Source organism: Schistocerca americana, chromosome 4, assembly GCF_021461395.2.
Source record: "Schistocerca americana isolate TAMUIC-IGC-003095 chromosome 4, iqSchAmer2.1, whole genome shotgun sequence".
NCBI classification, from domain to species: Eukaryota; Metazoa; Arthropoda; class Insecta; order Orthoptera; family Acrididae; genus Schistocerca; species Schistocerca americana.
The window spans coordinates 489,136,631-489,159,882 of record NC_060122.1 but is presented as its reverse complement, the minus strand read 5'-3'; the positions used below and the strand labels follow the sequence as shown (position 1 = coordinate 489,159,882).

At 40.9% G+C, this 23,252-nt stretch overlaps 1 protein-coding gene across 3 annotated transcripts in view; it reads left to right on the top strand.

The window, feature by feature from the left end:
* LOC124612712 (cyclic GMP-AMP synthase-like) overlaps positions 1-23,252 on the top strand; it is a 94,861-nt gene that overhangs the window by 48,103 nt on the left and 23,506 nt on the right. For all 3 annotated transcript variants that reach the window (XM_047141065.1, XM_047141066.1, XM_047141064.1), the window contains 2 exons: positions 18,614-18,763; positions 21,816-21,962. In XM_047141065.1, the coding sequence (XP_046997021.1) occupies positions 18,614-18,763; positions 21,816-21,962 (297 nt within the window). The remainder of the gene's footprint in view (positions 1-18,613; positions 18,764-21,815; positions 21,963-23,252) is intronic.

Below are 23,252 nucleotides of genomic sequence, written 5' to 3'. Positions count from 1 at the left end.
TACAAATATGGGGGAGAGAATGTGCTTTGCATATGATCATAACTGCGGGGCGAAGTTAGTGCCGAAACAATATGGCTACAATAATGTATGCATACTACTTATCGTATAGTGCACGGTGTTGAAAATTAGGTTTGGTAGTGACAAAAAACAGATGAGAATTCGTGTGAAGTCACACCTTCTTCAGACGTATTTCAAAACAGTGAGTCCCATCAGCCACCACACTGAGAGACCTTAATAGTGGCAGGACGCAAAGCACAAATTGTTCTGACTTTTTACAATTCAGATCTGCTGAGTGGTGCATCTGGGTGTCTAGAAAGGTAACCACATAACACCTGTATACACTACTTGAATGCTAACACCATGCCAGCATAATTTAATGTCAATTACATCAGTTTTATCTCCCATAAAAATAGTTTCATAAAGTGTAAATTGCAGGAAGATCTTAAATATGTTGACACAAAATGGGTGCGAATTAACATTGTGAATATAGAAAATTTGACAGGAGCAATAACAAAATTTTTCAAACCATGGAGAAACCATTAAATTGGGGAACCAGAGGTTGAAAATACACTACAGTTGTAAAGTTCTTCTTTATTATCACACGATTGGTTTTGGGCTCTTATATTCCCATCTTCAGGTGTCATAACTTAGTGCTGTGATCCCTGAGTGCTGCAGTGGACGTGCACAATGCGCGGTGTGCTACCTACAAGTGCAAAGCATGGAGACTTGTACACGTCCACTGCGGCACTCGAGGGGTCACAGCACCAAGTTACAACACCGAAGATGGGTGTATAAGAGCCCAAAACCAGTTGTGTGATAATAAAAAAGAACTTTACAACTGTTGTGGTAGTTTCAACCTCTGGTATAATGTTCAGTTGTGGATGTTCCTTCAACAGGATTGTTTGTAATTCTGGGAACATAAAAATTGGTTTATACTGAATTTATCTGGGGGCTGTTTCATGAAGCTTTCATTTGCAGTAGCCATTGGTCAGGTTTGATAAATTTTTAGCTCCTTCATTTTTTTTTTAAATTCTCATAATTTGCTGGTTGATTTCTTTTAAGTAAAATCATGTTGTTTCTTGGTCTGCATCTATTACTGAGTAGACATTTCAATCTTTGTGAGAAGCAGCGTGGATTTAGTTTAGCGTAACTGTTATCTGAATGTTCTAATTTGCCACTACTGATAATCCTTTTTATTTCAGTCTCCACAGTGCTATGTTTTGCTACTGGTATAGGATACTTTTCACTCCAAATGTTGTTTCTTCCTTTTGCATAGCAGTAGCTTCTCGACAAACAATATTCATCAACCTCGTAGGACTGCCTTGGTCCTCTTCTTTCTTCATGAGCAGAAACTTTAAATTTGCACCAACTGTACTGTCTTCATTAACCTCAATAAATTCATGATACTTAATCTTCCTCTCTCTCCTCCATTTTTACTAATTCTGAAATCACTCTCTTCAGAATGTAACTTTGCTTTTTTTCCTTTATTACACCCTCCAGTCACATTAATTTGACCACCTGTCAGAAGCCTGAATAACCACCTTATGCAGCACAGAAGATTGTGAGATTAGCAGGAAGAATGTCAGTGAGGTTCTGGAAGGTGCTGACAGGGATGTGAAGCCTGGCTGACTCCTATGCGGTGGCCAGCTGTGCTAGGTTTCTCAGTAGAGGATCGACGACGTGAACAGCCCAGTCAAGGTGGTCCCACAGATTCTCTATTGGGTCTCAATACAGGGAATTTGATGGCAAGGGGAGTACAGTAAACTTATCCTGGTGTACGCTTGTACACTGTGAGCTGTTTGATATGTCCTTGCTGGTGGAGGTCATCTTGTTAAGGGAAACAAACTGTATGTAGTAATGGACTTGGTCCCCAACAAAAGGTGAATAGTTGTGTTGACCAACTGAGCCTTCCAGAATGATGAAATCAACCAGGGAATGCTATAAAAATATTCCACAGACCATAATTCTCCTTTCTTGTTTACTTTAAGATATTTTATGGTGAATGTGTCAGTGACCATCTGTCCAATGGAGCATAAAACATGATTAATGTGAAATGGCTACCTGTCACAACTCAGTGAATGTCCACTTGTGGTATTAATGTGCAGATTCCAGCCTTCGTTGCCAATGAACAGCAGTCAGCACAAGTGCATGAACAAAGGTGCCTGCTGTTGAGGCCCATATGCAGCAACGTTTACTTTGGTTGCCTCTTGATTCATTTGGGCAGCCAGTTTCCCAACAGTTGCACATCTGTTTGCCCATAAACATCTCTGAAGCCATCTCTTGCATAGGCACTGGTTTGGATAGTGCTTTGTGGCGTGCACTGTGGCATGCGAACAGTTTAGAAACTTAACCATTTCTGAAATGCTTCCACCCTTGTCCTGAAAGCTAATGATCATGCCCTTTTGGACACCAGAAAAATTGCTCCATTTCTGCATTACTAAAAGGACTGCACTGTTTTCTGTGTCCACTCATGCTTAATGTTCCCTCCACTGCTAGTGGTTATTTCACATTGACGTTGAACATAGGAGATGCACGCATTAATGTGACTGGACCATTTATCATTGCATGCCTATGATGTAATGTGTATTTAAAGTAGTTATAGTTAAAGCGTCTTGTTCTTATTCATTCTTCTGGATCTAAAATTATGTTGATGTTTGTCCAGCTGTAGGTTTGTTCAAGTTGCCAAAAATATTCAGTTTCAAAACCATCAACAGAAGAGACTGATATTGTTGCAGGTCACATAGTTCGTTGCAAAAATATTTCATGAGGAGGAGGAGAAAGGGGGGAAGGGGGGAGCAGAAGTAGATTAGTGTTTAACATCCCATCGACAACGAGGTTATGAGAGACAGACCACAAGTCTGGAGTAGGGAAGGATGGGGAAGGAAATCAGCTGCGCCCTTTCAAAGGAACCATCCTGGCATTTACCTGAAGAGATTTATGGAAATCATAGAAAACTTAAATCAGGATGGCCAGACACAGATTTGAACTGTCATCCTCCCAAATGAGAGTCCATAATTTAGTTCAGATTGTATTGGTTGCACTACCACTATCCAAATAGTACCCACTTTCATACTGCAAATTCCATTTGTTGTTATTAGCATTAATTTCTCGTTGGTAAGCTTCATGTCTTTTTTGTTGTTGTTTTTATCCTCATATTTTATCACATTCATCAGTTTTTTCTCATATGGTCCATGTTCCACTCATCCATAAATCAATGTAGTTTAAATTGGGGTGTGGAATAATGACTTAACTGAAGTACATTGAGATCGAGATAAAGAGCATGAAATGGTTTAGAGAGGTTTTTATTCGTTTCAAACTCTCATACATGGACTAAATTTCAGTCAAATAGAAAAGAAATATTATGGTTTCAGAATATATGGCATGATTGTGTAATATATAAGAATTACTGACTGATTTGGGTTTCAGTTAAGTCTTTGTTGCAAAGAAAGCCGCAGTTGGCAGTTGTGTGATGTGTAAACACACAATCATATTCTTCGACTCCAGTGATTCACTTGTAACTGAAGAATTTGATATAATGTACATTGATCAACAGGCTCACTGAATCTTCAATTCTGACAATATTATGTTGGAACTTCAGAAGAACGTCAAATTGATAGTGATAAAACCATTCACAAAATCATGTTTACAAAGATCAGTGGAGGTGGAACAATTGCACACTGCTTTTCTGTTGCACATGTAAGGAGTCCTCGGGGAAAATTCTTTTCTGAGTGTGTGTTAAACTGATCTATTGGGCAACAAGAAATAAGAGAACTGCTGAAGACCACCATAAATACCATCAGTATTCTCAATATGATATAAATTTCTACAGTTAGCTTCAGGTGTAAAGTAGTTGGGCACTTACAGGCTAAAAGTGTTTGAGTATCACATACAACACAGGCAGTATCATAAATCTTAGGTGACAGTGTACCAAACTGAATGTGCAAACATACACAGTTTAAGGTGGATTGCATGATAGCAACATATTCGCTTACCTATAAGGGGAAAATATAAGAGAAGTTATTGAGATAATCAAGCATTCCACCAACATAAACTGCAATGATGGTTACAGACTTCGTTATTCTTTGCTGTCAGTGTTATGTGGAGTATGGAGAGACAGTACTTGTGACACTGCTGCATCATGGGTAGTCTCAAATACTTCTGCGGAAGGCGCTCATACTGACCTATCCTAACCACCTTTGGGCACTGCAGGAGCAGCATCACATCACAAAAATAAATCTCTGATGCACCAGTGTGGCTTAATAAAATTCTGTCTTAAATTAGTCAATCAAGTTATGATCTTTATTTAAGCTCCCATAAAAGAACTATAGGAACAGGAATGAAGGCAACATATTAAAGTTGTGTTGTTCCAGTAGTGATACAATCCCAGTGGAAAGCCATTTGCAACTGTTGAGGGAATATTGATATATAGTTTTATAACACATTGCTGACTACAACGCAGATGAATTTTATGGAGACTGGTTGTTTTTATTTTTTATTCTGTTCCGTAATCGCCTCTCCACAGTTGTTGCCTATTGGTTTTGAATTGTCTTCATACTCACTTGGCAGATCTTTGATTCTGATTGTTGGTGGTTCCAGTGACCTCGCTGAATGATCCAGAACCCTGATTTCTCCCTTTATCATCTCTCTCAAGTTCTTGTCTTTCTTTATCATATCAAGCAGGTGATACTACTATTTCATTTTAATGTATTGCTAACAGTAATATCGTTTCTCCCGTGACCAGTGGTAATTTTTTAATGAAATCTCTCTAATACACCTGGTCACCAAAATATAATTTCTTCTCTCAGTGTTGTTACAATTGTAACATGGTAAGTGGTTTGTCTTTTTTAATCGTGTTAGTTTCTTCATGTTGATAACTTTTCTTTCCTTATTACCTTTGTTTGTCACCTGTGCCTGATGCCGACTTTTTGTTCGTGCAACACATTTTATTTCATATGGGTTTTTTTTTTTTTTTTTTTTTTTTTTTTTTTTTTTTTTTTTTTTTTTTTTTTTTTTTTTCTCTAGCGTTTGAGTGATATTTTGTAAAATCTGAGATGGTATTTCACTACCAAATCTTTAATTACTGGACCATTAACTGCTCGTAGAGTTAATTTGATCAGTGTTGACATTGCAGTCATGTTTGATGTGTGCTTTAAGTTACTAGTGTCACACTTCTTAATTTTGAAAGTTTTTAGTTATTGCTACAGCAGTCGCAAGTATGTCCTATCAAGACAATCTGTCTGCTCAGTTTTTTCCGTGATTCCTCTTCTCCCTGGTCGTAAATTTTAACTCAAAAACTGTCAAGTTACCAATGTCTCTCCAGTCACTGTCGACCTTTGTGGTCCAATAATACTGTATTGTAACAGCAGTTGTTTGTATTGTGTTTTTTTATCATTCTGCTATGTTCATGTTTTATGTGCTGCAATAAATGATGATTGACATCACTGAACATTTAAGTATTCATTATCGTTGTGTATTTTAGTAAACGAATTTGTACATGCCCACTACAGAAAAAGGTGTTCCAACTGCGTTGTATCGGAGAAGGGGAATTAGTTGTCTGTGCTGTTCCCCTTCTCATGGCAGTAAATGTGCAGTGAAGTGATTGAGGAACAGAGGACTTCCAGTAATTGAATATTTTGAAATGCTTTAGCAGAAAAGCATTGGGAGCTGACAGATCCTACCTTCTGTAGTTTTAGTGCATTTGTTCGAACATGTTTACTTTATAGCAGCGTGGCCTATGGATGAGCCCATATTTTCTACCTCAAGATGTTAGATGCTATCCACCATTCGGATATCGACTGGAGCCTGTCAGACCAACCCAATTCAGAGTCTGTGTTCAGGCTAGTGAACCATCACTCTGGATTTGTGACATATCCTTTTGGCTCAACAGGTACTGAAAATCTCAGTGTCACCTCAGTCATTGGCATTTAGTGCAATGGTCCAACCCAACTTTGAATGGCTGTTCAGGAATTGGCCCCATGCAACAGCCATTCGGGATGTGTGCTGCTGACTGTCTCAAAGATCTGGATCTATCAGACCTCCAAATACACAGCCAGGGGGTGGAGTGTGTTGCTGCCTTGGTGTCTTCAGAGGCTCAGTGTGATTTGAAATTTGGTGCAGTACAGGAAAATTTGTACTCCAGATTACGTTTTTACAACTTAGTTTTCTTCCATTTTAAGTACGCACCACAGTTTTGTTGTTGTTTATACAGATGGATCCGAGCAAGAGAATGTCATTGGTGGTTCTGCTGTTTTCGTGATAGGGTTTTCAAAGTGTGTCTGCCAGAACAATTTACAAATTGTGATGTGGAGTTATGTGGCATTATGAGGGCTATGGAGAGGATTCACAGACATCACTGTGAAAGGTTTCTTGTCTGTTTCGACTCACTTAGTGCACTACAATCACTTCACCAAATGGATCTGGTAGACCAGTTGATTCATCTCATCTATGACTCCTTACAGTGGCTCCAACACTGTGGCAAGGAGGTGATCTTTTGCTGGGTACCAGGCCACATCTGGATATAGGGAAATGACATGGCCGATAAAGCAGCCAAGGAAGCTTTCGGGATGGTGTTGTCCATTGACGTCCCATTCTGTTGCATGCCATCGTATCATATTCTGACAGAAACATCGTGCATCAGTGGCAGACTGAATGGTTGCAGGTGACTGAAAACAAATTGTGGTCACTCAAATCGACCAGAGGCAAGGCAGACTGCTTACCAGGCAGTAATCAGACATGGCCCTTAAACACATGGCTTCCTCCTCTGGCAGGAGGATCCACCACTCTGTGAGGTTTTTGGTGTGCCATTTTGTTAAGCATATTATGGCAGTGTGTGATATTAGGGCAATCCTCAGTCTCATTGGAGATCTGCCCACCATCCTCACCAATACTGATTCCAATGTCACAAGAGTGCTGAAATTTTGTGAACTGTCAGGCTTCATCCCTATATTGGTGGGGAGGGAGGCAGACTTTAATACATTATCAACTGCATTGCATGTGTGGACAGCCTTCATCCCCACCCATGAGATTGATAAGCTGACTTTTCATCAGGAAGCTGATGAACATGATGTTGAGCACCCCTTCACCTCAGATAATCTTCATCATCATCGAGAAAAAGTGTGTAGATTGCACATACCTTGTACAGCATCTATCATCATATAGAGTCTGATATGTCTTTGTTTAAACTTGCAGCAGTGCTTGCTGATACACCTGCTGTTTGACAATGTATATTTCGGGTGTAGACCTAACTTAAATTTTGGAGCCATAAAACAACAGACAGATAATCTGTGTTTTTCCAGACTACAGGAAGGAGATGTTAAAAAGCTGAAAAGGGGCAGTTTATGGGTGTATGTTATGTCACATGTTCACACTTAAATATCAAAATGTTGAGCATCTGGAAAAGCTTTGTCCATTCAGCCTTCCTTTTTGACATGTAAATAGCAGCTATAAAGCATGCTATTTTACTGTGTAGGCAACCTTAAGTTACTGCAATGTGGCTGGCAGCATTGCTCATATAATCTCCACATTACCCTGATGTGTTAATAACCATACATGTCAAAACTGTGGTGTGGCACAGTCGTAAAACACTTGACTTGTATTCCGGAGGAAAAGCAGTACAAGTACAGATAAATGAAGTTAAATTTCAGGATGGTTCGATTGAAAGGGCACACCCGTTACCTTCCTCAATTAATCTATAATGACCCCATCAATAATGGATATAGGGACCTGAAAATGTAGCCCCCCCCTCTCTCTCTCTCTCTCTCTCTCTCTCTCTCTCTCTCTCTCTCTCTCTCTCTCTCTCCCCCCCCCCCCCCCCCTCCCCTCTCTCTCTCTCTGGCTCTCTCAAAATTTGAATCTTAATTTTTCTTTGTTTGTAAGTGATTAGGCTCATAAATTTAAAAGGTTGTCACATTTCGTCTTTAAGAAGAAAGCTTTAGTGCTTTGAAATTGACTGTTTAAAAAATGGTGATTAGAGAGCTTTCCGAGTGGAATATTTACGAGAAGCCTTCAACAATTCCCCCACCTCCCCCTCCTTCTGCCCAAAATGGCAATTGCTTATTTTCTTCTTTTTGTTACTTTTAAGCTCCCAACAAATGATTGTGTCTGTTGAGAAGTAGCAGCATTTTCCTATCATTGAATGGAGTGCTTCCCTAATTTAAGGTGTTTTCAACATTATTTTTCTTTTCTCACACAATTCAGTATTATAAAACCTGCAGAATATTGATTTCGATGTTCCCAACAAGGTATTTAGTGTAAAGTAGAAATGAAAGTAACTCTATTTGCAGGAGAGGGGAAGACTTTCAGCATTTTGAAATAGTGACAGGTTTCATTCTCCAGTCATTACAATGCAGTGTGTGGACAGTATAAAAAGGCAGTCAGCCACAATCATTAAAACAAACTAGAATTATCACTGGGAGAGCAATGGTGTGGGGAAACAAGCCCCGCCTCCCTCTCATAGGTTAGCCAGACAGCACCCACATTTTGTTTTTCTGCAGAAGCAGAAATGACACACCACATAGGGATCACCAATCCTTGCTGGTATTGTGAGGGTCTAATTAAACTCAGTGGTGAACCATGATTAGTTTCTTCATTCATTTCAAAATAAGAAAGAATACAACGAGCAATATCCAGCACAAAGCATTTGGTAAAGGTTACATTGGCTTTCGAAGTTTAGCAAGTAGACAAACATGCATGTTTCTTTGTTCTAAGATGCTAGGTCGCAGAATCCTATATTGCATTACATCTACATCCGCGTCTACATGGATACTCTGCAAATCACATTTAAGTGCCTGGCAGGTTTTGTTCGAACCACTTTAACAATTTTCTATTATTCCAATCTCATATAGCGCAGAAAGAATGAACACCTATATCTTTCCGTTCAAGCTCTGATTTCCCTTATTTTATCGTGGTGATCGTTCTTCCCTATGTAGGTCGGTGTCAACAAAATATTTTCGGAAGAGAAAGTTGGTGATTGGAATTTCATGAGCAGATTCCGTCGCAACAAAAAACGCCTTTCTTTTAATGATGTCCAGCCCAAATCCTGTATCATTTCTGTGACACTCTCTCCCATAATTCGCAATAATACAAAACGTGCTGCCTTTTTTTGAACTTTTTCGATGTTACATTTTCTAAGTGTCCTGCCAATAAAACGCCGTCTTTGGTTAGCCTTCCCCACAACATTTTCTGTGTGTTCCTTCCAATTTAAGTTGTTCGTAATTGTAATACCTAGGTATTTAGTTGAATTTATGGCTTTTAGATTAGACTAATTCATCGTTAACTGAAGTTCAATGAGTTCCTTTTAGACTCATGTGGATGACCTCATACTTTGTTATTTAGGGTCAACTGCTAATTTTCGCACCATTCAGATATATTTTCTAAATCGTTCTGCAACTTGTTTTGATCTTCTGATGACTTTATTAGTCAGCGCCATCTGCAAACAACCTAAGACAGCTGCTCAGATTGTCTCCTAAATCGTTTATTTAGATAAGGAACAGCTAAGGGCCTATAACACTACCTTGGGGAACGCCAGAAATCCCTTCTGTTTTACTCGATGACTTTCCATCAATTACTATGAACTGTGACCTCTCTGACAGGAAATCACAAATCCAGTCACATAACTGAAACGATATTCCATAAGCATGCAATTTCACTACGAGCCACTTGTGTGGTACCGTGTCAAAAGCCTTCCGGAAATCCAGAAATACAGAATTGATTTGAAATCTTTTGCCAATAGCACTCAACACTTCATGTGAATAAAGAGCTAGTTGTATTTTACAGCAATGATGTTTTGTAAACCCATGTTGGCTGTATGTCAGTAGACCATTTTCTTTGAGGTAATTCATAATGTTCGAACACAATATATGTTCCAAAATCCTGCTGCATATCGATGTTAACGATATGGGCCGGTAATTTAGTGAATTTCTCCTACTACCTTTCTTGAATATTGGTGTGACCTGTGCAACTTTCCAGTCTTTGAGTACGGATCTTTTGTCAAGCGAATATGATTGTTAAGTATGGAACTAATGCATCAGCGTACTCGAAAAGGAACCTAATTGGTATGCAGTCTGGACCAGAAGACTAGCTTTTATTAAGTGATTTAAGTTGCTTCACTATTCACAGGATATTTACTTCTATGTTACTCATTTTGGCAGTTGTTCTCAATTCGAATTTTGGAATATTTATTTCATCTTCTTTTGTGAAGGCATTTTGGTAGGCTGTGTTTAGTGACTCTGCTTTGGCAGCACTGTCTTCGATAGTATCTCCATTGCTGTCGTGCAGAGAAGGCATTGATTGTTTCTTGCCGTTAACATACTTCACATAAGACCGGAATCTCTCTGGATTTTCTGCCATGTTTTGAGACAGTTTTGTTGTGGAAACTGTTATAAGCATCTCGCATTGAAGTCCGCTCTAAATTTCTAGCTTCTGTAAAAGATCGCCAATCTTGGGGATTTTACGTGTGTTTAAATTTGGCATGTTTGTTTCATTGTTTCTGCAATAGTGTTCTAACCCGTTTTGTGTATGGATAAGGATCAGCTCCGTAGTTTGTTAATTTATTTGGTATGAGTCTCTCAATTGCTGCCGATACTATTTCTTTGAATTTATGTGGGGTAACGACGTAGAACCCTAGCAGCACAGAACCATAATCAAGTCAGTCAATGCCAGACAATGCCAGTGCCATATGTGGAGTGCTAACAGCCACGGTCAGTGTTACACTGACAAAGCACCCCTCCCCCCCTGGGGGTCCGCAACTCTTTTGTGGATACATGCGTGGCAAGCATGGGACCCTTAGCTCATGCAGCTCTCTTTCATTTCTGGGCTGCATGCCCTCCCTTTCCACATCCCTCCCTGTTCCCGATCCTGCACACACACACCCCTCCCTTCTCCCTCTCTTTGGGAGTATGTTTCATGCTTACATCTGAAGATGGACGCTTGTGAATAAATGAAGTGATTTCTCTTCTTTTATCCCTTCAATGTAAAGTATCTATCCTTACTCTGCCCATCTCTTTCCTTGATTCTTCTCTTTACCTTCTTCTCTGCAGCGGTGTTTGAGAATTCTTTGGTTCTTTCCTTTTCTTTGTTTCTCACTTTTTGTTTCTTTCCTCCCTGTGCATATCTGAAGGCCTACCCATGCGTTCCCACCACACATAGCCGATCATCGGGTGATGTGTAATTCCCCGCCCCAGATAGACAAGTAGGACACGTACGTGCTCCTGGTAAAGGCCAGGCCCAGGGAGGATCGATGACCTGAACATGCCGATTAGTGCCCCCCCCCCTCCCCCCCCACCCTCGCCGTTCGTCTGTCCGTTCGTTTCTCAGGAGGTGCGAACAATCACCTAAGGTGGGAGTACCCCCACTAGGAAGGAGCGCACCATCAGAGACACCGGTAATCATGGGGATACTTTTACAATGGTTTCTTCTACTTCTACACCTTCTGCCCACAAGAGAAAGCTAGATGGGTCTACGCCGCAGAAAATTCTTTCATCAGTGCCAAGGCCCCAGTTGTTTCTGGGTCTGACGTAGGTCAAGACTTCTCAAGATTCAACCCTTTCATTATTCATTAAGGTGTCGACGCAATTGCAGGTCCTGTAAAGTCTTCTTCCCGCGTACCAAACGGCCCCCTGTTGTTAGGAATAGACAATGCTTTCCAGAAAAACTCATCTCACTGGGTGGTTTATACAAGATCACTCAACGGGTTATCAAATGAGGACATTCAACTGTCTGATCAGGGAGTAATAGCCTTATGAAATTTCATTATTATTATTATATAAAAAGTAATAAAAAGGGTTGGCAAGCAATTAGTACCAACCCACACACTCTTCTTGACGTTTGACAGAGTTCAGCTTCCGTTGAACATTAAAGCGGGATATGAGATAATTTCAGTTTGCCATTACATCCCCAACCCTAAGCATTGCTATCAGTGTCAGAGGTTCAGTCATACCACCCAGTCGTGTTCCAATATGGTCATATTCATTTCCTGTGGCAGGGATTCCCATGAGGGTGATTGTCCACCTCCGCCCCCTCATTGCATCAACTGTATTGGCGATCATGCTGCTTCCTCTAGAGCTGTCCTCTTTTTAAAGATGAACGAATTATTCAGAAAATCAAAGTGAAGGGAAAGGTGTCAACCTTTGCTGCACATAACTTATTTGCCAGTAGAAAGCCCATGGTGCTCCCAGTGTTTAAATATAGCCCTGTCTTCACCTCTCCTCGACCTACTAAGGAGGTAGCCACACAGACTTGACCTTTAATGCCATGGTCATCTGATTGGTCAGCCCAAAGATTGCCCAATCAACCTCCCCACTGTCATCTGCTCACTCTAAGGGTCAACCTTCATCGCCTCCTGCTAAATCACAGGCCCCAAAATCGGACACCCGAACATCCAAAACAAGCCTACTCATGAAGATTTTTTACATACCCAGACCTCACAACCATCACCTCTGCCGTCATCTCAACATCCCGCTTCCAAGAAGGCTCATAAAAAGAAAGTTCCTCTCCTTCTCTGCCATGGTGTGTATCTTCTACAGCGCCACCCAGAAGTAGCTGCCCTCGGTCACCTACCATGTCACCGAGACGCACCGCTGGTGGCCGATCAACCAGCCGATCACTATCGGCAGTAGTTGCCCCCACACAACATATGAATCAGGATCTTCTGCCTCTGACTGAATGCCATTCCATGCCGTTGGCCACTGGCTCTCAGTGGTTGCTGAGTTGAGGGCAACCATAATGAGATTTTTCCCTTTTCGTCCACCTTATGTCAGTTATCCATTGGAATGTCCATGGAATTCGCTCCAATCAGGATGAATTGTCGATCCTCTTACGATCCTACTGCCCGGTCATCTTCTATCTTCAGGAAACAAAGCTATGTCCCCATGATCACTTTTTCCCCCTTATTTCCAATCAGTCAGATTTGATCTCTCCTCTGTTGCTAGTGTTCGGCACACGGGGGACTTATGGTTCTTCTCCATCACACGACCCATTATCACCCAATCCACATACACAGTCCCTTCCAAGCTGTCACTGTATTTCTTACCCTTTCTGGATTCACCTTTTCTCTTTGTACAATATACATTCCATCGTCCCCACCAATGGCAAGAGCCAGTCTTGTTAATCTCCTTTGTCAGCTCTCTAATCCCCCCCCACCCCACCCCCCGCCCACCCTATTCGCTGGTTGGTGACTTCAACACCCACTGCCCACTTTGGGGATCTCCGTGTCCTTGTCCGAGAGGCTCGCTGTTGATTGACCTCTTCCACGAAGTGGATCTTGTGTGCCTCAACACTGGGGAACCTACATTTTTGTCTGCCTCCATGTCACCCTACTCTCATTCGACCTTTTGGTTGATACTGTTTGGCTAGCTCGACACTTTCAATGGTTCGCTCTAGTGACTTGAGTGACCATTTTGCGTGTGCCCTTCAATTAAAACCACAACTCGCTCTAGTGACTTGAGTGACCATTTTGCGTGTGCCCTTCAATTACAACCACAACTGTCTTCTATATGCCCAAGACACTGGAAGTTTTCCTGAGCCAATTGGACACTTTTCTCCTATGTAGCGACCTATGCCCAGCACCTTTGGTAGAACGAGGTGTGCTGTGATGCAATACGTGAGCAGAGACGTGCTCTCTGTGTTTTCTGCCATCATCCTATGTTGGCCAACTGTATCTGCTATGAGCAGTGATACATGCAATGCCGTCACATCATACACTATAGCAAGAAGGCCAGCTGGGATTTCTTTACCAGCTTCTGTAATACTTTCACTCCCTCATCAGTTGTTTGGAGTCGAATCTGACGGATATCTGGCACATCCAGTTTTTCCCTGACCTCTGGGCTGCCGCGCAGGATACCTTAGTGGGTCCAGTTGCAATCTGTCACATTGGGTCAACACTTTGCTGAGACTTTGAGCTCTTCTAATTACCCACCAGCCCTTCTCCCAAAGAAAAGGGTAGCAGAGGAGTGATCTCTTGCTTTCTCCTTTCAAAATCACGAAAGCTATAATGCCGTTTATTCTACGCGAGAACTCAGACGTGCACTCCCCTCTTCTCACTCTTCTGCTCCTGTACCAGATGGTATCCACATCCAAATGTTGCTGAATCTATCATACCCTAGTCTGTGCTACCTCCTTCACCTTTATAATCGACTTTGGATCGACAGTACCTTTCTCAGAAGATGGTGGGAAGCTATCGTCATTCCTGTTCCGAAACCTGGAAAGGACAAACATCTCCCCTCCAGCTATCGTCCAATCTCTCTCACGAGTAGTGTTTGTAAGGTTTTGGAGGATATGGTCAATTGCCGTTTAGGGTGGTGGCTGGAGTCCCAAAACCTTTCAACTACTGCCCAATGCAGTTCCCGAAAGCATCGTTCCGCAGTTGACCATCTTGTTGCTCTCTCCACTTATATCATGAACAATTTTCTCAGGGAACGCCAAACGGTAGCTATATTTTTTGATGTGGAGAAGGCATAAAGTACCTGTTTGAGGACAGGCATCCTCTGTACACTGTTCTCTTGGAGCTTTCAAGGTCGGCTACCCCTTTTCATCCTTGAATTTATGACAGAGCGCACATTTAAATTACTGGGAACACTATCCCATACTTTCTCCCAAGAAAACGGGGTCCCCTAGGGCTCCATGTTGTTGTACTGTTTGCCATCAATCCAATCATCGATTGTCTCCTTCCCAATGTCTCGGGTTCCCTCTTTGTCGACAATTTTCCAATTTGCTACACCTCTCAACAGAACAGCCTGCTTGAACAACGTCTTCAAGGATGTCTCAATTGCCTCCACTCATGGAGCACAGAAACTGGTTTCCAATTTTCTCTCAGTAAGAGTGTGTGTGTGTAAATTTTTGGCATCATACGGAGCTTTGTCCACCTTCTCTACATCTAGGCCCTGTTGACCTTCTGCTCACAGACATCGCCAAATTCTTGGGACTTTGACAGAAAACTGTCCTGGTCTTGCCATGTTTCATATTTTTTGGCTCGCTGTCTGCGATCCCTCGGCAATACCTTCTGTGTTCTGGATGGCACCCCCTGGGGAGTGGACCGAGTGGTACTCCTCTGCACAGCTGTCTAGATTCTGACCGATTAGTGTTTGGAGCTATTCACGCTAGCTCTGTGGAGAGCCTTTACGCCGAGACTGATGAACCTCCGCTGTCCAATAGGTGAGCTGTCCTTCTGAGTCATTACGCTAGTCATTGTCTTCCATGCTTGTTCATCTGACCTATGCCCTTTTTTTTTTTTTTTTTTTTTTTTTTTTTTTTTTTTTTTTTTTTTTTTTTTGACGCCTCCTTGGATTTAGGGTATGCAGGCAGCCCTTTCTTTCTACTCCCACGAGAGTCCACTTCTGTCTTCTGCTTTATTCACTTTCCTTCCAATTTCCTAAGACTTTCTTGACTAATTGGGGTACAACGGCACCTTGGCTTTGCCCCCGGACCCTCCTTCTCCGTAACCTTTGTCAGCTTCCCAAGGATAGTATGTCCCCTGTAGTTTGTTGTCAGGCATTTGCTGCTCTAGCGCACAAATGAAGGATGCCACATTTATCTACACTGATGGCTTCAAGACCACCTTTGGTGTTGAGAGTGCCTATATTATTAACGACACTCCTATTAGATTTTGGCTTCCCAGCCAGTTCAAAAATGGCTCTGAGCACTATGGGACTCAACTGCTGAGGTTATTAGTCCCCTAGAACTTAGAACTAGTTAAACCTAACTAACCTAAGGACATCACAAACATCCATGCCCGAGGCAGGATTCGAACCTGCGACCGTAGCGGTCTTGCGGTTCCAGACTGCAGCGCCTTTAACCGCACGGCCACTTCGGCCTGCCTTCCAGCCAGTGTGTAGGTTTTTACTGCAGATCTTAACGCTGTTCTCCTGGCTGTTCAATACATCTTTTGCCATCAGCAGATATAGTATATTATATGCTTGGATTCGCTCAACTCTCTTCTCAGCCTCCAAGCTCTTTATCCCGTCCATCCTCTGGTCCACTGGATTCAGGACTGCCTCCACATACTCCACTTGGGGGGCATGTCTGTGGAATTATTCTGGACACCAGGGCATGTTGATATAAATGGAAACAAGGCAGCCGATATAGCGGCAAAGGTTGCTGTCCCTTTTCCTTGGCCCACTGTTCGCATTGTTCCCTTCGTCGATCTACAAAGCATTTTATGTCCTTGTGTTGCTTTTTTATGAAACACACATTGGTCTGCACTCCAGAATAATACATTACGGGGCATAAAACCTCTTCCCAGTGCTTGGACCTCTTCCTCCCGGCTTCTTCATTGGAAGGAAGTAATTTTAACTCGGCTCTGGATTGGGCACTGTCTTTTTAGACATTGACATCTTTTAAGTGGCGATCCTCCCTCGCTTTGTCCTGACTGCTCTCAATCGTGGACAGTGAGACACCTTTTACTTCAGTGCCCCTATTTTAATCTGCTACATGCCTGTTTACAGCTGTCACCTGATATATCTTCCATTTTAGCAGATGTTGCATGCTCAGCTGATCACATCGGTCAGTTGAAGCTCTTTTCGGGAAGAACAACCCCCTTTAATAGCACTTTTCTAAGATTTCCTTCCATTTTTAGTTTCCCTTCTTTAGTTTTGCTCCCATTGCTGCTGATTTAAATTCCTTTTTTTGCCTTTCACTAAGCCACAGAATGGGCGCTTATGACCATAGCTGTTTTGCGCCCTAAAACCATACTCTGGGGAGGAGGAGGAGGAGGAGGAGAAGCACCCCTCACTGCATGCGTGCTTCTGTACTGATGCTTCCACATGTCAACGACCTGGGACGTCAGGAAGCCTCTGCAGTTGGACCCTGGTCATTGGCCTCTGCTCCAGAGGTTTCCAAGCAAGACGGAAACACAGCTCTTCTGGAAACAGCCCTGAGCAGCGATATTTAAAAACCCAGGTCCAGCCCTTAATCATGTGAATACTTGGGGCCTACTATGATGTTCACCTCATGCCAGTCGTTGCCATATTTATGATGCAGCTACGTTTGCCATCTCCAGGCCATGGAACAGTGACTGCTATCTGACTGCCTCGGCCCAGGCTGTCACTCATCTGCTGCCAACCCCATGGTTCTGGCCGCAGCCTTGAGCGCTGCCCTTCAGCCTGCAGTTCTGTGTTCAATCACGCGCAGGTAGTCTCGCCGTGTTCACCTGCCAGCCCTGGCTACCTCCTGACCCATTGTCACTGGTTGCCTTCTGTCTGCCTGGTGCAGATACACTGATCTATGTATATGCATAATTGTTAAGAGTTTTGGTGGCAGATTGGCTGTCTACATTGTCTACAGCTCCACCCACTTTCATCAGAGCACAACTCGTACACTCTTATCCTGTGGAACAGCTCATTACAATGGTGTGTATCTTATAAGCCGTTTATTCACCCACATTTGTCGTGGTCCCAGTGCATGAAGCTCACTGATATGTTGTTGCATTTGTGCACCTTTTGTTTTTCAAACACATTTTTACAAACAATATTAGAGAAGGAAAGTTGCTACTCACCATATAGTGGAGATGATGAGTCGTGGTAGACACAACAAAAAGATTCACACAATTATAACTTTCGGCCATTAAGGCCTTTGTCAACAATAGACACACGTATGTCTATGAATCTTTTTGTTGTGCCTATCGTGACTCAGCATGTCTGCTATATGGTGAGTAGCAGCTTTCCATCTGTAATATTGTTACATTCCAGCCTGGATTTTCCATTGTTTGACATTTTTACAAACCTTATCTTTCCAAATTGAGCTTTGGCAGATGACGTGCAATACCAGTAAATGAAAGTTGGACACCTTTTTATTTTTATATGAAGAAAATAAAGATATTTCAAACAATCTCCAGTAGAATAGTTCATCTGGGAAGAATGTTCTATGAAATAGCATTTATTAAGTAATTTTACGTTCATGCATTTTGTTGCAGAATTTGCATTTATATTCACATTATCGCAAATGTAACTTTTTCAGGGCCCTGTCAATGGAACATTAAGCCCTGATTTATCTTTCCAGAATTGTGTGTTGTGGCTATGAAGTTCATTTGGATAATCTTAGCCTTATCTCTTCTGATGGACATTTTTACTAGTGCCTGATTTTTTTTGTGTTGGATACTTGCCTAATTAAAATTCTGTGCAAATATGTTTTCTTGCCCTCCCCTCCTCACTGTGCTGTCTAGGAAAGGGCGGAGAGTAAGTGAAACATTGCCCCTGCTGCTCAATGTGTTTAAGACACGTTAAAAATCCACTGACTTGAGTTATACCAAATGATTTAGTCTTTGTTAAGGTATAAAATAGATAGTAATATGGAATATTAAGATTGACTGCTATTCACCACAGCCATCGAATGACATCCTTCATCAGATAAAGAAAAAAGGCATGTCTGTGCGTGTCCTCTGTCTTGCGCACACGTGCCGCCCCCCCCCCCCCCCCCCTGCGCGCGCATACACAATTTTTTTTTTTTTTTTTTTATTTATTTGATTTCTATAATAGGTAGTTTACATTTGAATCTTCTGATCTGTAATGTTATTGCCCTTTTCTCTGTAATTGTAACATCCATTGATTTTAAAAATACAGTTTTGTTACCTGCAGAAATGCGATACAATAGGAACAATGTGTCTATAAAATTATTTTGATTTCAGGTTAAGGTGAAAAAAAGTGGACCTGCTCTTACCCTGAACATTGTTTTACTTGATGGCTTCAGAATGGATGTTGATCTTGTTCCAGTGATAGAGCTTAGGTGCAGTGAACATCTACCTTCTCATTTTAAGTTACAGCAATACAGTGATAGGGTAAGACAATTTTTCAGTCGTACATCTGTTGAGTAAATGTGTAAATTTTTGTTCAGAGTTGAATACACGTAGAGCAAATATTATTAGATGACATTTGAATAGCAAAATCGTGAGGTTTTTTCTGCTTATTATCTTATTCTATGATACCTAATAAAAGTCAAATTGTACACTTGTTCAGGTGAGATGTGGAATTGTAGGTAGTCCAATTAATGGCTGGGTAAGTCAGTTTAAAGATTGTAGAAAAGGAAGGTCAACATCGCCGCCAGTTGCATTATGCCTAGTAAAACAAGTAAAGCATTGTTTTTTGTTTGTTTAATTCAGTCTTTTGATTGAGGATAGTTTTACTTTTTTCAACAATTGTTACGAAACTTACCTGTGTTATGTACATCTGCAATTAACAAATTTTAAAATGTTAATTGCTATGCGAATGATTAATTTGTGAGTAATACAAGAATGCACTCCATAAGCGACTTATGCATAACGTGCTGATATTTTCATTTTGTAGTTGAAAAGAAAAAGGAAACAATGAAATTGCATATGACAGAGAGTAAAATGGTTTGTAATTGGTTTTAAAATAATCTGTCCTGCTGCTGATCCACATTCACAGTAAATTATTTTTGCTATAGAAATGTGACAATGAGTGTTAATGATTGAGACTCTGATGAAAATTATGGAAATCTTTGGCCCTATTTATATGATCTTCAAATTGGGAGAGTACGGGAAGAAACTTGAAAATTAACTGCCAATAGCAACATTGGTGCTATATGTAGAGACAAAAGACTAACACTTCATCCTTTACTGTCAAGTTTTTCACAGTTCCCAATGCACGAATAGGCTTTAAACCACTGCATTATTTCCATCAGACTATGTTTTATGCAAAGAATTTTATGAGCAGATAGTTTGCATCATGATTCAGTTCGTAAACACCGTGTACTTCTTTTGTCAATGTTTGTGATTAATAGTTCTTTGAAAAGAAAAGAAAAATATAAAACTATGTATCTGTAATATAACAACTTGCAACTCGGTGACATAGGTCACACTACAGATCCAATCATCCAGGGTTCAATCCTATGTCAGTTCTAGAGTATTTATTACTTACCACTTCCTATATCTCAAGCAATTATTTCATCAACCATGATTTCTAGTAAACTCAGGCTTTTTTCATTAATTAATCTTCTTATATGTGGATGAGGCAAGAACATTTTCAGACTTAGAAAGAACAAATGCAGTGATCCCCCTTATCAAGGACATCTGTACTCTAATAATTCTTGTACTTTTACCATAAATAGCTGGGGATGGTATGCTTATGGCTGAATAAAGGAATTTGGAAAGCTTCTTAAACTCTTCTGGTGAGGGTTGAGGAGATATTAATCCACTCTTAATCATTTAACTTCTCTTGGAAGTATGTGGAGTAGGCCCCTTTGCACAGACAATAACATAAATATCTTTATTAATTATTTAAGAAATTTCTTTCAGTCTTGAGACAAAAGTAAAAGTGATGATATTATCCTAACTTTCAGTAGTATTAGTTTTCCTTGTAGTGGATAGAGGAATGTGAGTGGGGAAGGTTAAGGAAGGGTAAGTCACTCAGATCATTTCAAATTTGTAATCCACAATAATCTCACCAGATATTACTGAGTCATTTATAGCTATAAATTTACCACCACCATTGCCATCTAACCTGTCCTTGTTATATATATACCAATCGGAATTAAATTTTTTTTTTTTTTTGCTATTCACTTCTGGTTTTAGCCAATTTCCAGTTCCTAATACAATGCAGACACTGTTGTCTTTAATAAGCGATACTATTTCAGGGACTTTTATCATAGATGCTCGTACAGTTTACTGATAAATATTTTCTCTTTCTGATCTACAAGGGTGAAAATTCTTACTATTAAGATAGTTTAAGCACTGTGCTTTCAACCAAAGCTTGCTTCAGGAAAAAAATACACATGCATTCACACAAGCAGGCACCCTCACGCACACACAACCACTTCCTCTGGCCAGAATGCTTCTGTTATGTTGAACAAAAGCAGTAGTCTGGAGGTGGGCACAGATGGGGAGGCACGGTAGGCTATGGGTGGAGGGAGAGAAGAGTGCTGTTTGGCAGAGGAGGTACTAGAAGACGGCAGGACAAGACTTCGAGGCCTAGCATCAGGTGTGGAGGGGGGGGGGGGGGGTGGAAAAGGAGAAAGGAGAGGAGCAGAGAGGAGAAATTGGGAGGAGGTGACATAGCAGAGGGGGCAGAAACCAGAAACTACTGGGTGGCGGGCGTGAGGCCAGTAGCTGAGGCTGGAATAATTTCGGGAGTGGAGAATTTGTAATGAGGCTAACTCCCATCTGCACAACTCAGAAAGGCTGTTGGTGGAAGGGAGGATCCAGATGGCCTGGGTTGCGAAGCAGCAATTGAAATCAAGCGTTTACGTTCAGTTGCATGTTGTGCCAAGGGTGGTCCACTTTGCTCTTGGTCATAGTTTGGCTGTGCCATTTGTCCTTGTGGACAGCTGGTTTGTAGTCATAACAATATAAAAAGCTGTGCTGTTACTGCAGCAGAGTTGATATATCTGAGAACAAACTCCAATTTCACGTGATGAAACAGCCCATAATTGTGTCTTAACCATTTAGCCTGTAACAAGTGTGTTTTATCACTTTCTTTCCCAACTTGTATAACTCCTGTAATTCCTCTTTCGTCTTGATACACATGGTTGCATCCAAAAGGATCCAACTTTTCTCTCTCTTATGCATTTGATGGAAGCTCAATCCATGGAATTTGTCAGTAGCTTTGAATTATATTGTTCTGCATTTCCCCAAAAAATAGGATTACTGTACTGTGTTTCTTGATATACAAAAATCTGAGAATACATATTGAGACGGTAATTAAAACTAGACATGTATTGAAATGAAAAATTAAATAAAATTTTCGCATGTAAAATGACAACCAATCTTCGCAAGACCTTACCAGAGCCTTAGACTTAAAAATGTGTGTCATATATTGTGAACGTTTTTCATTGCATTGTGTGCAGGTAACTTAAGTGTCTTGGTTATTCCACAGCATAACACATTTTTTATAGTACCAAAGCCCAACAAGCGACTTCCAAAAGCTGATGATAGTTGGAGGTTGGCATTTCATGAACAAGAAAGGGCTGTGCTAGCCACATATGGAGCTGGGATAATGAAACCAGTTTGCCGTCTTCTGAAGGTGGTAACAGAATTAAATTTTATTTTAACATTTTCTCTAAGAATTCTTTCCAAGTTTTATGTATATTTCTACATTATTTATTTATTTCAAATCATATTTTAATATCATATCCTTGTAAGGTGTGATTCAGTGTCTGATGTTATCTATTTATTTTAAATCATGTTCTTATGTCATATCATTGCGTCAGAAACACAGTTTCTTTAAGTAAGTATATATCACAGAGTAGGAAGTAGATTTTCTTCTTCCACTTATCTCCAGAAATTGCAAAATTGAAGTTTCAGAACTATTATTCTTCACACTGGCAGATTTGTTGTTGTTATTGTTATTGTTGTGGTCTTCAGTCCTGAGACTGGTTTGATACAGCTCTCCATGCTACTCTATCCTGTGCAAGCCGCTTCATCTCCCACTACATACTGCAGCCTACATCCTTCTGAATCTGCTTAGTGTATTGATCTCTTGGTCTCCCTCTACGATTTTTACCCTCCACGCTGCCCTCCAATACTAAATTGGTGATCCCTTGATGCCTCAGAACATGTCCTGCCAACCGATCCCTTCTTCTAGTCAATTTGTGCCACAAACTCCTCTTCTCCCCAATTCTGTTCAATACCTCCTCATTAGTTATGTGATCTACCCATCTAATCTTCAGCATTCTTCTGTAGCACCACATTTCGAAAGCTTCTATTCTCTTCTTGTCCAATCTATTTATCGTCCATGTTTCACTTCCATACATGGCTATACTCCATACAAATACTTTCAGAAACTACTTCCTGACACTTAAATCTATACTCGATGTTAACAAATTCCTCTTCTTCAGAAACACTTTCCTTGCCATTGCCAGTCTAAATTTTATATCCTCTCTACTTCGATCATCATCGGTTATTTTGCTCCCCAAATAGTAAAACTCCTTTACTACTTTAAGTGTCTCATTTCCTAATCTAATTCCCTCAGCATCACCCAAGTTAACTCTACTACATTCCATTATCCTTGTTTTGCTTTTTTTGATGTTCACCTTATATCCTCCTTTCAAGACACTGTCCATTTCGTTCAACTGCTCTTCCAAGTCCTTTGCTGTCTCTGACAGAATTACAGTGTCATCTGCAAACCTCTAAGCTTTGATTTCTTCTCCGTGGATTTTAATACCTACTCCGAATTTTTCTTTTGTTTCCTTTACTACTTGCTCAATATACAGATTGAATAACATCGGGGAGAGGCTACAACCCTCCCTTCCCAACCACTGGTTCCCTTTCATGCCCCTCGACTCTTATAACTGCCATCTGGTTTCTGTACAAA